Source organism: Equus caballus, chromosome 3 (genome assembly GCF_041296265.1).
Source record: "Equus caballus isolate H_3958 breed thoroughbred chromosome 3, TB-T2T, whole genome shotgun sequence".
Taxonomy (NCBI): domain Eukaryota; kingdom Metazoa; phylum Chordata; class Mammalia; order Perissodactyla; family Equidae; genus Equus; species Equus caballus.
The window spans coordinates 100,844,839-100,859,407 of record NC_091686.1 but is presented as its reverse complement, the minus strand read 5'-3'; the positions used below and the strand labels follow the sequence as shown (position 1 = coordinate 100,859,407).

At 33.6% G+C, this 14,569-nt stretch overlaps 1 protein-coding gene across 15 annotated transcripts in view; it reads left to right on the top strand.

Moving 5' to 3' along the window:
- Positions 1 to 14,569, top strand: part of PCDH7 (protocadherin 7) — a 397,198-nt gene that overhangs the window by 169,276 nt on the left and 213,353 nt on the right. For 6 of the 15 annotated variants that reach the window (XM_023638255.2, XM_070262509.1, XM_023638257.2 and 3 more), the window contains one exon: positions 9,163 to 9,379. The exons of 1 other annotated variant lie outside the window; for it this stretch is intronic. In XM_023638255.2, the coding sequence (XP_023494023.2) occupies positions 9,163 to 9,379 (217 nt within the window). The remainder of the gene's footprint in view (positions 1 to 9,162; positions 9,380 to 14,569) is intronic. 8 more of the 15 variants (XM_070262514.1, XM_070262513.1, XM_070262512.1 and 5 more) reach the window with 2 other exon arrangements.

The following is a 14,569-nucleotide window of genomic DNA, read 5'->3' as shown; positions in this document are numbered from 1 at the left end:
GCATCTTTGTAGCTTTTCGTTAAGGTAATTGACTAAAATGTTTGATTTAATGCATATTTTTATGCATGATCTTTGATGAGTAAATGCATTCCAAGATGCATTAATATGTTTAAGGCCATGCGTGTAGTGAGGAATTTCTTAATGGGTGAGCAAAGTCTACTTTGAAATCATTGACTTCAACCATTTATTCACTGATCCAACAAGCCTATCTTGCAATTTCAGAGAATTAAGGAACTGGAAAGGATATTAAGTATCATCTGCTGTAATTCCTTTATTTTAAAGTTGAAGATGCTAAAGCTGAAAGATTCATCTTTTCCCCAGATTTCACTCTTAATATGAGAGGCAGTACTTGACTCTAAGTCTCGATTCCCTAGTTTAGTTCTTTCCAAAGAAGAAATATCAGAACATGCTAATAGATGACAATTGAATATAAACTATTTTTAAGGCACTGTCGCTGAAACAGAGGTATAATGGGTAAACACTGTTTATGAGGACTTCGTGCACAAATTGAAAAGTCCACGAAAGCATTTAAAAATGTTAATACAACAGAAAAGTTGTATTTTTTACATTTATTTTTTACATTTTTATGTGGTTAAAAATTTTTTTTAAATGACTTTTCACAGGGTGGGATAATTATATGAAATTCAAATTTCCATTTCCATAAATAAAGTTTATGGGGCCATGGCCACACTCATTCACTTGCGTATCTTCAGTGGCTGTTTCTGCAGTACAAGGGCGGGGTTGAGTAGTTGTGGCAGAGACCTAAGACTTACAAAGCTTCAAATATTTACTTTACAGAAAAAGTTGGCCAAATTCTAGGCTGGGTTTAAGAGAAGCCAGTAAACAGGGCAAAAAATAGATGGGACAATTGTGTCCACAGTATAGAGGACCCGCGAGTGGTGTTTTAGAGCATAATATCTTTTTTAGAAATTTTCAGAAAAAATGTTTGCCTACACTTACTAAGAGTTTTAGGCTTTAGCTGACATTCCTTCATTAGGGAAAAAAATAGTGGATCAGCTTGTATTTTTAGGCTGGAGTAGTTCTTGCATTAGTTTGAATATTAAATTCATTTTATTTCTCATTTGCAAAGTCAGGATATTAATATGACCCATGTAGGGATGGCATGAGGAGAAGCAACAACACAAGTAAAGTGAATAGCACTTTCCTGGCACATAGTAGCTACTATTTTAGAACTGTCATCTTTATTCTTTTGTGATATTTAGTAGTTTGTGGTCTACTGGACTAAGAACTACAAAGTATCACCTGTATTCTTAGTTTCTCTAGTACAAATATAAACAATAATGTCAAATATGTAATTGCATGCAAGTCAAAAGAAGTAAATACAGTTATTTAACTTCTCCTTCCAAGTGAATGTTTTAGTTAATTAATTCAAATGTCTCCACATGTTTCTTTTTAACATCCTTTCATCTGCTACTGACTTAGAAGAAAGAAAGGCAGTTTAAAGTATGGAAGACTCTTGAGATGTTAGCAAAGGAAGATGCCCCTATAAAGTTTAAAGACCTGATTAAAGTGTGTTTGAAGTTGTTCTGCCGGATATATTCCGACTAATGCACTATGGAATCCTAAACATGTTTGTTCAACAGCCGCTGACACTGGGTGAAAACGTCTGCAGGTTCATCAAGCTCTGTGCATTTGCAAGGAAGGCTCTCACAGTCTTGGATAGCTCCTCTTTAAAAATAAAATGCACACTCCTTATAATACTGCAATGTTCTGCTCCATGACTGTTTCAGTGCTTTATGACTGACAGAGAGTCATTAGAAGTCTGCTTGATGGACATGACTGAGTGAATTGGAAAAAATAAAAAAGCCCTTTCAGCCCATTTAGAAATAATTGATATGACTGAGACAGCTGTATGTGAGTAGCAGATAAGGAGACGATTTATGGAGAAACTATTGAAGCTAAAAGGGAAGGCCCACATTTAAAGTTCCCAATAAAGTTGTGTGTGAGACAGAGCAGTATTCAAGAGCGAAAGAGACTGAACCTGAAGTTCTTTCCAGTGGCATCCTTAGGCTCCTATCCTCCTGCACATAAAATCCCCATAAAGGTGGTGTCACTAGGTTATAAGAAATGGACTCCAAGGGGAAAGTTCTGCTCTCCTACTCGGAGGCTACGTTTCCTTTTCACTGTAAGTATTGTGTGTAACAGGATATCCCTAAAGTTCAATTCCTTTCTTTCCTCTTTTCTGAAATTGGCCACTGCCCTGTCAAAGAAAACAACCCATTTTTATTGTGCAGGTTGTAACTTAGAAGATTTTGCTAACGTAGATGGAAGGCAAATATTTTTAAGTATGTCTGATTATGGGACCTTTTCATCAATCTAACAATTAAGAATGGATAAAAATAAAGGTTTTATCATTATTCATATATTTGTGAATATTCATCTGGTCTCTATTGCTTGTCTTAGAAACTATAAATGAACTTTGGGACAAAGATTTTTTTTTTTAATTGGCGGCATCTGGAAATGTTATACTTATTTGGCATGATTGTATTCTGAAAAGAGGATAGCGTATTAATGTTAACTTCAAAATTAATTTTCTCAAAGTTGCAGATTATAAGTAGTACATGTTATTATATCTGTGCTTTTAAAAAAGGAGGATTGTTACATGGTTCTCTAAAATTAAAAAAAAATTTTTAACGAATCTGCAAGTTAAAATAAAAAATGAGGCAATTATCATACTTCTGGTACAATTTGACGTCACCTTTCTAGATATTAAAAAAAACACTTCTTAGAAAATTGTTCTAGTCCTCTAATGAATTTGAAGCGTATGGATTTAACTTTCCTTGAACCCTTTGAATAAGAGCAGAATGAAATCTGGCTGTCTGTCCGTATTTGAAGTAAAGTAGAGATTGTGATAATTTCTTATGTGACCTCAAAACCCATTGGACTGTCTAGTTTTAGGTTTACTGTTTGGTAACTTACATTATCAATCATGGAGATGCAATCTTACAAAAAAGAATAATGAATTAAATGCTCACCACCTTTTCCCTTGATAAAGGCCTTACCCCTCACAATAAGGTCATGAGAACACAAGCCCTGGTTCTGCAATCCAGACGTGTTCCAACTCTTCTCCTCTAGGCAGGCTATCTTTCTCTTGATCCCAGTTTACCAATATACCAATTTAGCTTCTGTTCACATTTTACAGAAAAAAAAATCAAAAATATTAATGAGCAAATGCGTTTATTGACTATGTTACATTTTATACCCCGCAGCACTCAACTTAATAAATCCTTGTTTGTTATGTTTGTCTTTTCACGTTTACAAGAGTAATTTTATAAATGATCCCTGCAATCACATGTCCCTCACCTTGGGCCCATCAGAATTTCCAGTGAGGAGGGGAAGATGGGAAGACACAGCCATCCTCAGGGCCCCCACAGTATGAGAGCAAAATCACAAGGTAGAGGACCTCTCCATTAAGATCTTTACCCACTTCCCATGTGACCTTTAGATTTCCAAAAAATAAAGTGAATAAAATTCTGTAAAGAGTGGAAAATACTGGCTTCCAGACTATAGTAGTTTAAAGCAAGGCAACGCTAACACATTTCCATCCGCTGGGGCCTAGGACAATGATGAAGGTACATCCAACAGCCCAGGGTTTGCATATTACCTGGAGTTACTTTTGAATATATTTGTAACAACCTCTCAAATGTCTGGGTAGTCCCTATAGCAGGGTGTGTCTTGAAGTGAAAGACTCCAGTATGTCATAAAGGAGACAACAAATAGTTGATAGATGCCATTCTAAAATAATTGAATATAGAAATACTCATGCTTAATAAATGATTAGATTCAAATAGTTTTTGGAAGATGTGTATTATTATGTGTACATATATGTTTTACAAGTAATTTTGCATTTAGAACAATAAAAACTTGGTGTATTAATGAGAGAAAGATTTGAGATTTCATGAGTTTTAAAAATTCTATTTAGAAACCTTGTGAATTACTGAGACAACTTTATATTTCTAAAAAAAAACCCAAAAAACAAAAACCTGGGTGAGAGCTCTAGTTATATAACTGTGGCCTGAGGTGTCATACCTTTTATAGTATATGTCTTTGAGGGAGCTTAAGGCTTTTTTTTTTTATAAACTATCTCATTATTTCTCAGAGAATTGAAGTTAGTAAGGGGTAGGTATCATTATCTATGCTTTACAGACCCTGAGCCTAAGGCGCCAGAACCAAGGGTCAGCTAACTCATCTAAGGTCAATAGGGAACCTATATGGTTGCTTGTAATAGAATCTATTTCTCTTTCTGTTATTTCCTAATATACCATTTTTTCTCATTAAAACACACACATAAACCATACATGCAATTCCTCAGCATGTTTTACTGTTTACTTTGTTTTTGTAATTTTATTTTTAATTTCATTTCTTTCTTAATTCTACTAAGTTTACTTCCCCGATTTCTTTCATTCCCCAACTACCTGATGTTAGCAATGCTCCCCTTTTTGCTTGTTTCTGCAAATATTTACCTTCAGGTAAAATTTTTTCAATAACAAAGACAAAAAAATACAGATAAATAAATAAACAAAACTCTTTACGCAAAGCTTTTCCTTTTAACTGCAATCCTACTTCTTGTTATGTCATATTTTAAAAGACAGTAGTCTATCTCCACTTACTCCCTATGTTTATGTCTGGATCTTTTACTTCCTTTGGTCTGATCTCCTAGAATTGTGCCCTAGAGTTTAGAGATTTTATAGCCACAATGACTTTCTAATGGATGAATCCGATGGACATTTGATAGTCAACATTCTTCTCCATGTCTCTAATGCCTTTGATCATATTTGATTTCTTTCTTTCCAGAAAGGATCAGCTTTCTGGCTTCTGAGTTTCAAAAGCGACCTGGTTTTCCTACCTGCTCTCTATTTTATTCTTTGCTGCTGGCCTCAGATATGGAATCTATAACCTGCTCTCAAACATATATTAGCTATCAAACTACACGAGGAGGTCTCAACTCACAAATCTCTCCCTTCCAATGCCTTCCCTAAGTTCCCAAGCAGATTTCACTGCATCTTTTTTGTACCTCTATTTTATTGGCAACTCAATTATATTATATTTGCCTGTTTTCATATACCTGTAAGATTTTTATTTTCTTAAATCTGTAGAATCATTGTTGGAACATCCTTGCAATTCTAAACATAATGTGTCCAAAACAAATGTAGGTATAATGAGTTAATGACCAAATCCAATCAGCCACATAGGCTGCTTTAGAATGGCCTCGCTGCCCATTCTCATTCCTGTGTCTCCATAGTTCACTCTTTCTTAGCAAATTCCTCTGCCTTCAACATTTCTTCTAACTTCTCTTTTGCAAGGAATTATCAGATCACGTCTTCAACTTCACCCCTTAATTAGATCATTCATTTGTCTAAATAAAATTTTTGATTTATGCTCCCTCCTGTTTATAATTCTCACACTTATCCCACTCACAATTTTTGGAATGATTTTCTTGGAGACCTCTTTCTTGCATTACTTATTCAATTTTTGAGCATATCTTCACAGTTTCAAAGAGCTGGAAGGCTGACACTCTTCCTCAGGCTTTTCTGCTTTTTCCTATTTTAGAAAGACCAGTTTGCCTCTGTAGGATGCAAATCATTTATCACCCTAGACAGAAAAATACAGAGCTTAGACACCTCAGGTCCCTAGATGTCTTCATGTTCATACTTTTGCATCTCAAGGTGGAACCATGGTTCTACTGACTCTCCAGGGGAGCTCTGTGGACACTAAGTGGCCCAGCTGGCTTCCTGGTGCGATTTGGTCTTCTTGACTTCTTTCCGTACGTTGTTCAATTGTAGGGTTTCTCCTTCCTCACTGTGGAGAAGTCTTACAAACTGCTGATATCCAGTCCTACCATGAACACTGATTCATCGGATTTAGACTGAGGCCAGGTCTTGGCATTATGTTTTTTTCATACGTTCTCTGGATCATTTTAAGGCACATCTAGGTTTAAGAACCACCGCTTAAAACAACTCTACTTCAGAGTATCAATAATTAACAAAACAACAGTTACATATATAATGCAAACTCATTCTGTCTGTCACACAGTCAACACACTGCTTTGCACATATGGTTTAGTCGATATTTCTGGAATATATAAATAATATGAATTCTGTGCCATACTTCTGCTATAAAACCTATCTTCTCATTAGGCCCAAACTGATGATGAAGGATGGCGTGTAAATACTTGTCTTTCTGCCTATCTGTCTGTCTGTCAATCTCCATCTATCTATCTAGCTAGCTATCATCTATCTGTCTATCTACCTAAATGTACATGTCTGATTTATTATTGGAATTGAAGCTTAACTCTTGCGTCAATAGGTTCTCCTTCAGAATTTAGGATTCTGTAAAAATTTGATTCACATTGATAACTTAAATAATATACCACAAGAATCTTATTTATTCAAAATTATCAAAATAGAGTTTAATAGAGAATAGTATGATACTGATAGTGTATTGGAGAATTCTAATGGAATAATTTTAAAAGCAGGTAAAAATGATAGATGGGGTATTTTGTGATCCACTGTGGGATGCTCTTTATTTTTTGTGTGTGAATGACTTTTTTCAATCCTAGAGATATTATTTTAAATGAAAAAGCTTTTTATACAAAAAGGAAGTATTCATGAATCTAAGTATTTGTTAGTATGTATATTGATCTTAGCATGTTCAAATTACAACATTTTTTCTTCCATTGTTACATTTAACATATAACCTAAAATAATTTACGGAGATTAAAATATCCACAGTCCAAATAGGGTAGCAAATCAAGAAAACAAGGTTCACAGATTCATTGCAGTTATTATCTAGAACATTACAGAAAATCATTATTTTATTTTTGACATTTTTCACTGCAAACATACCCTATCACCTGGATGTCTGCTGTCCTGTCATTGCTTCCGGTGAACCAGCATTTAAGCACAGATCCTGAGAGAACCACCTCACCCAGCGTCGCAATCTTTTCTCTTGTTATATTAAAATGGAGCATCATTTCTCATAATTTTTTACTTATTTTCCTATGTCAATTTATGTATTTCTTTATTATATATTTCCTTATGTAAATTATGTATTTCTGTATTCATTTTGAACATTTTCTTGTGTTAGTGAAGACTGATTCTAAAAGATTTGAGAGTCATTAAAATGGAATTAAGAATAGCATTTGACCCTCCTTTCTCTTTTGGTATTTTTTTTTTTAAACTCATTGCTATGTGTTGATGTGATAAAATGTCTGCATAACCTTTGGTGTTCTTTCCTAAATTCAACATTGTCATAAAATATCATTGTTCAGTAGTATTTGCTGAGTAACTTCTGTGTGCAGAACGACGTGGTTTTAGGAGATTGTCAGTGGTCTCATATCCAAGGTGAGACAAAGACATAAAACAAATCACAGATAGTTTGCAGTCAACTGGGAGTGACAAATGGAAAAATAATTTAAAAGAAAATATGCATACATAAGATAAAGAGTGGTAAACAAATTGATTTCTGTTTATTTAGATATAAGGTAAAATATCACAATCATACTACCATAAAGAATTATGAGAATTATTGGTGAAATAAGGATAATGTTTCTAGAAAGTTTATTGACGGTGAATTTTGGCCCATGATGTGTATTCTATTTTTACTAGAAATATTTTGTAATTGTTTTTAAATACTGCAGTTCTTATTCAGCAAAACATTATAAAGAAGACAATGTGCTTTAGATGTTCACCCTTTGCAGTAAGATTGAGCAATTCTAAAGTTTGATTTTGAACTAGAATGAAAAAGAAGATTTTTGTAAAGACTGTACTCCAAATAAGTGCATCAAAGATGAGTGTACTGGGTCAGAAATATCAGCAGTAGGCAACATTCCTGGCCAATCTTCTATCTACAACAAAAGAAAGGGAGGATTTGTGGAAGCGTGTGCAGTTTTTAGCAAAGCCAACTTATAAATTTGGGGAAAATGTCACAACTCTTCTTAGCAATGCCATTAATCACTTACCATGTGTAGATAATTCTTATCATTTTAAAAATTCCACTGGTCCCAGTTATAACTAGTGATTTGTACCATTGGTATTCAGGTTATAAAAGAGCAAAAAAGGTTCTTTATCTTTCTCACTATTGTGGCAACGTTAGGTTTATATTCTATATTAGAAAGAACCTCTCTGAGTTACAGGCTTAAAAATCCTTACACTTATGCCACCTTCAAATCATACAAAAGCTTAATGGATACAACTATTGCCAAGAATAATCTCAGACAGATATTACAGAATCTTTTTATATTGTTTTTTCCAGATATCGTGTACATAGCACTGTCAATGCATGGCATTAGGTTTTTCCCTCAATGAGTCTAAAGTATTTTTGTTTTATTTTGAGGTTATGATAATCTGGAAATTTCATACATAGTAAGAATTTGGTCTAGCTAATGTCAGTAGCATGGTAAATTATGAGATAGACTTGCAGTCTTTTTAAAATAAACTTAAAACTGTACATGATGTTTCTTTTTTTGAACAAACTACATACACTCATAGTAAGCACACACAATTAAACTTTTTAGTTTATTTTTTATTCCCTGGTTAAGTAAACTTTCATCTATGATTTCAATACTCCCCTTACAATTTCAAGATCAGTAGGTAATATTTTTAATACGAATGAAGTAAGAAATATATTACCATTTCCTAGCACTGCATCTAAATTCCTGTTTAGTAGCTGTACCTTTAAACTAACTGCCAAAATACTCAATTTTAACCCATGATATCAAAGTATTTAGAAATGAAGTCTTCTTACAATGGATTAGTTCAATAAATACTGCTTTCCAAAATCACTGACCCTTGTTTTTATGGGGAGTTTATTTGTGAAAAATGTATTTGAAGTGAAAACTACAGAATAGAAAAAGGTTGACTGTATGGAACTAACATATCAGATTTAAATGTGTGTTTTAGTGAAATTGGTGTTTTCTTATCTCTGTTTCAGAAAGGGAATTTTCAGTTTTTCCATACTAAAATCTAAGTTCTAGGCATTGTCTCATATAATTCAGAGTTAACCAAATAGATTTCAACATATCTAACCATTTTGTATTGAATTAGTCGTCAGTAGACCTTAATGTATGTAATTTATGTATTTTTTAATAAGATCATTTACAATCTTATATCTTAGTGACATTCAGAATCTTTTCTTTTACAGCCATTTCGTAGAGTGACGTTTTCTGTTGTGAGTCAGCCTCAGGACCCACATCAGGGGTCACTGCAGAGTTGCTATGACAGCGGGCTGGAGGAGTCAGAAACACCAAGCAGTAAGAGTTCATCAGGGCCAAGACTGGGTGCCCTTCCACTCCCAGAGGACAACTATGAAAGGACCACGCCGGATGGCAGTGTTGGTGAGGCAGAGCATATGGAAAATGGTAGGGGCAAACACAACATTCACACACACAATCACGCTAGTGAGCTGTAATAAGTAGATGCGCGAAGGTCAGTCTAAAACCAGAATAAAATAGCTGACACTAAACTACTTTATTCGAAATAATAAATATTTGCTAAAGTACAGAAATGCCAAATAAAGGAACATAACTACATAGATAAAATTCACCAAACTTGCACAATCATTTTAAAACAGCCTGTCAGAAATAAAACCTTTACAACTAAATCAGAGTAGCACCTGTGATGAAAAAAACTAAATTAGTGCATAATACTTAAACAATAGTGACTGAGAAAGGTCTTGTGTTATTGTTTTCTTCTATTCATTTTTGTCATGCAACTATTTCTTCAATTGCGATTGTCCAGTCTTAGTGAAAGAAAATAACCATAAACACCCTGCTCGACTCTTTCTTTTCCTGGGTATTTAGAAACACATTTTCAAACCTCTCCTTTCAAGTGATATGGAGTCAATGAAGGAGAACTGTATTATCTCATTCTCCAAAATATATTGTAAATACTATTAGAACTCCTCTCTCATTTCCATAGAAAGTTTTTCTCATTTTTGTGCAAAGGAATGGGAAGAAAGCAAATTATCGTACTCTATCTTCTTATCCTGTTGTGATATGATTCTCATAATTACCACAACAATTGGGCTTATATATACTTTCCTTTAAGTTATAAAGTTAGATTGCAAGTAATACTTACAAAACTTTTCACATTTGTTTATATTCCCAAAGACAATTAGGTGATTTATTTTTTGGCTTTCAGGTTATAGTAAATGCTTGAGGACTAGGTTTGTGTCAAACAATGGAATACTAAAGTTTTGCCTAATTTTATTATTATTTCAAATATAAAAGGAGATTTGCTTATACATAGAGGAACATAGGTAGAAAAAACCACACACATTTTATCTCTAGTGAAAACCTGACCGGATTTGTGTCTTTCACCATTCTCAAGTGAAATAAGACATTCTTAACTTTTTGTTACATACCAATTTCTTTAGAGATGATATGCAAATAGAGCATATTAATGCAGGAAAAAGTCTGATTTTTTTTTCTGGAAGTTTACCTATGAATATTTAAGTCCAACATTAAAGAGTACTATATCATAAATGACCCCAAATGAAATTATTGCTAACCTAAATTATGTTAAAAATTATTTCTTCACATTATTGTCTGGATGAGAAGGTATGATATCAGGGTCTGATGACTGATATCCCTCTTGATTAATTATCCAGGGTTTAAATGGCATTTTGCCTTATGGCAATAACGGCATGCTTATCTGTGTGTATGGTGCTGTGTGCTTATGTGGATGACAGTTTGATGTAGTTTTTAAGAATTAACTTTTTTTAGTATCTTTTAAGTGAGTATAAAAATTTTCATATGAATTGCAATGCTGATGAATATATATTTAAGACGAATATGTTTGAAATGCTTTGCACAAAAGTGAAAATTAAATTAAGAGCACTATAATAATATTTTGTACACACGTATACAGATACCTAGGAAGGCAGGATTAATTTAATTTAAGGGCATTACTATATCTGCCATTACCTTTTGATGATATCATATAATTTGTGTTTTAAAAGCAGTTGTCTCACTATACACAACATAATGTACAACTAAGTCTTTATTTTTTCAATGTCAGCTATATCAATAGAAAGGACTTTGTATTATTGGCATTATAATCACATTTTAATGTTATTTTATGTTTTTTGAGTTTAAGGGGATTCAATGCCTTTAAAATAAGAAATGACGAATAATAAACATAATTATATATAACAAATATATATGAGTGACTTTTTAGGAAACATACATGCCATGGAAAACTTTACAGGTGAGCATGTTAAGGGACTAGAAAGTTTATGCAGACAAATTCCCCAAAGAGGTTTTTAGTTATTTTTTATGACCATGTTTTCAGTTCTGTCAACAGCAAGGACCATCATAATATAACTGATCTTTTCTGATTTTATATGTGACTGACAGTTGAAATTCAGAGTTTATATAACTATTTGTCATCTGTTGGCTGTGATTCATGTTAGCCCTGATCTATAGGTAATGACAGAAGGAGACGTGATTCACTTTGGCTGAGCCAAATGTAGCACTTGACATTTGAGTAAGAGATTTGTTGGGTCCAAGTTTTCAGACTACTATCTAGCTATAAAGTACAATTGTATTGCTTGAATTTCCTGGTAATTTCATCTTCAGTATTAATGGATCATTCTGACATAAGTAGAATTGGAATTGAAACCTGTCAGGTATTCATTTGTCACATTTAATTGGAATCCAGATAATCTGCAGTGTTTTGCTTGGTTAGGTTTTAGTCAGGATTTGTATTGGATTTTCCATGAAAATACCATTTTGAATGCTGTCCTAGTTCCTAATTATTATTACCTAGAATATTTTCCTTGTACTTTAACCTATGTGAAATAATGCAGTTATAACTAATTTTTTGGATTATTGTAAAGTTTAGAAGATAATTTCCAGTGTAATAACATAGTACAGTCCAATGTCATGATGCAAACTGAGTATAAGCTGGGACAGCTAATGATAAAAATAAGTTGTCACAGATGCTATAATAAGGAAATAACTAAAACACAGTATGTTAGCAGTGAAATGCACTTATGTTTTACAAAAGTTTTATCTACCTTCTGTACATTAGCATGATTAACAAAATTTTATTGAGGGCCTGTGGGTTAATTCTCTTTAGAACAAACTTTACCCTGTATCCCAACCCACATTAGTTTCAAATAACAAATGAAGATTTATTCTCTTATTAGCTTAAGAAAAAGAATACACTGTAAGAATAAACATAATTTCTTGAAAACTGAATCTAATAATTGGAATGAGACTCACCATTTTGATAATTTCAAATCTTGGGTACTTGCATCCATGAATCTCTGGAAAATAATAGAGAAAATTATACCATTTAAAAAATATTTTAAGGAAACCCTCATGAATTATACATTTATTCATGAAAAAGATCGCTTATATATTTTTCTTTGCCTTTAATTAATTATTGTCGATATTATGATTATTTCATGTTGATCCTTTGATAAGATTGGGGAAATTAGTTTTTTATTATTTCATTAAAATATATTTAGTGGTATAAAATATTTTAAAATATGAAGTTCTTATTTTAAACTAGTTATTCTACTTATTCTTCTCAAAGTCCCCCCTGTATCATCTTTGCAAGGCTAGTTTGCCTTTGCTGTGTATGGGTTGATCATAGGCAGTGTTTAACAACTCAATATAGTCAATACCCAATGTGACCTCTAATCCCAATTTTGCCATTAGGATTGGGTAGGTCACTTACTCCATCTGGGTGGGCTTCTGATCATCAGTAAGGCAGTTAACTAAACTAACTCTAAAATCTCACCCAGATCCGACCATCTGCTATTGTCTCCTTACATCCAATTTTCTTTATTTTTTACTGTTTGGAGCAAAAAGAGGCCTTTGGGTTTCCTAGTGAGATGGTAAGTGAATTTGATAATATGTATTAATGTGGGCAGGGCAGAAGTAATTCTAGGCCCTTTCTTGAAACCCACATAACATATGTGCATTCTAATAGTAGATAATGCATATATGACATAAATCAAAGAAGTGGGCTGAGTCAAGGGTGTGATTTCTGGCTACATGGGTAGAAATGTTGACACCACAGCAGGCCAGTGTGGGAGACAATTTTGGAGCCTGGCCTCAGATCATGCTATGCAAGAGCCGTCTATAGATCTGATCTGGTCCTGGGGGTAATGCCCTTCAAAAACCTTAATTATGATTGAGTGATCTCACAGTAGAATAAGCACATTTACTTTCTCACTTGACAATGTCAACTTTGGTCAGAGTAAGAGTGAACAAAAGATACAGAACAGTACCTATTTTCCTCTAGGTAAACTTACAAATAGTGTAACAGAGAAATAAATTAAAATAAGAAACTGGCAGTTGATCCATAAGGCAGGTTTTAAAAAGTTAAATAAGGTCAGAAACTTGGCCACTGTAAATGTCTAATTAATTTTACGCCTCTTGATTTAAAAGCTAATCTTAATTTTTATAGACTAATATTTTTGAACGCCCCACTTTCAACTTTCTTACTCTTTCAGACTTATATAAACTAGGCTTAATTGTTTAATTCATTTTCCTCACTCCACATGCTTTAAACAATGTTTAGAGTAGACTGTTCTTGAGGGTTAAAATATGGTGCATTCCACTGTGCATCCGTTTTGTATCTGTAATGAACTTGTCACATTGCTATCAGAAATAAATGCCAATATACTTGAAATATCATTTGGGAACGAACCACCATTTTTATATAACCGAAGGTAGTGAGAATGGAGACTAAGCATATCCTTGTGTAAGTTTAAGAACACTCTTTCTCTCTAATTTTCTCCCACTCTCCAATTTTCAGCAGCCATCTGAAAGGTGCTGTTATCTGTCACTATTGGCTTGTGCTGTTTTCATTTAGATTGAATTATATAACAAGCCTGCCTCTTCCCTCTCTCCAAAGTTCCTCATATACTTGCTAATGGTAAACAAATGCCCTGATCATTTTTTTTCTGTAGGAAGAGACTAGCATACCTTGGAAAGGATTCATTTTCATGATTCTGCATTTCATTATGTCACTCTAGTTGTCAGTGTCTGACTGGGGCTGCTTTTTTCTACTTTTCCAACGTTCCCGTCTGTGAAATGGCTCTGTATGTTCCAAATATCCCAAGAAGTTCATGTGCCCCTGCTTCAGGAGGGGGCTTTTCACTCCTCCTTCATAGTGATTAGAGAGAGAAAGTGATTAGAGAGACTGCCTCTAAGCAGGATCTCAGCCAATCAAGACGTCTGCTATAGCAGCTTTCCAGTAAAAGAAGCAGCCCAATCTAAAAGAATCTAAAGAAGATATTGTCTTAGTGGAGATCAGGCAATGTTGTGGATAGAAGGTAGTGTTTTAAGAAACAGACTGTGAAATCTAATGACATGGCTTTGAATCTTGGTTTCTCCTCTTGCTGGCAGTGTGATGTTCTTACTTCTCTTAGCCCCACTTTCTTCAATAATAAATGATAGGATTGTGGAAGAAATTAAATGATGTAATAGCACCTAATAATCCATAAATAAATAATAAAAGTGGCAATAATTTCACTATATTAATTGATGACAAAATTATTGAAATTAAATAATAATGATAAATAGTTGTGA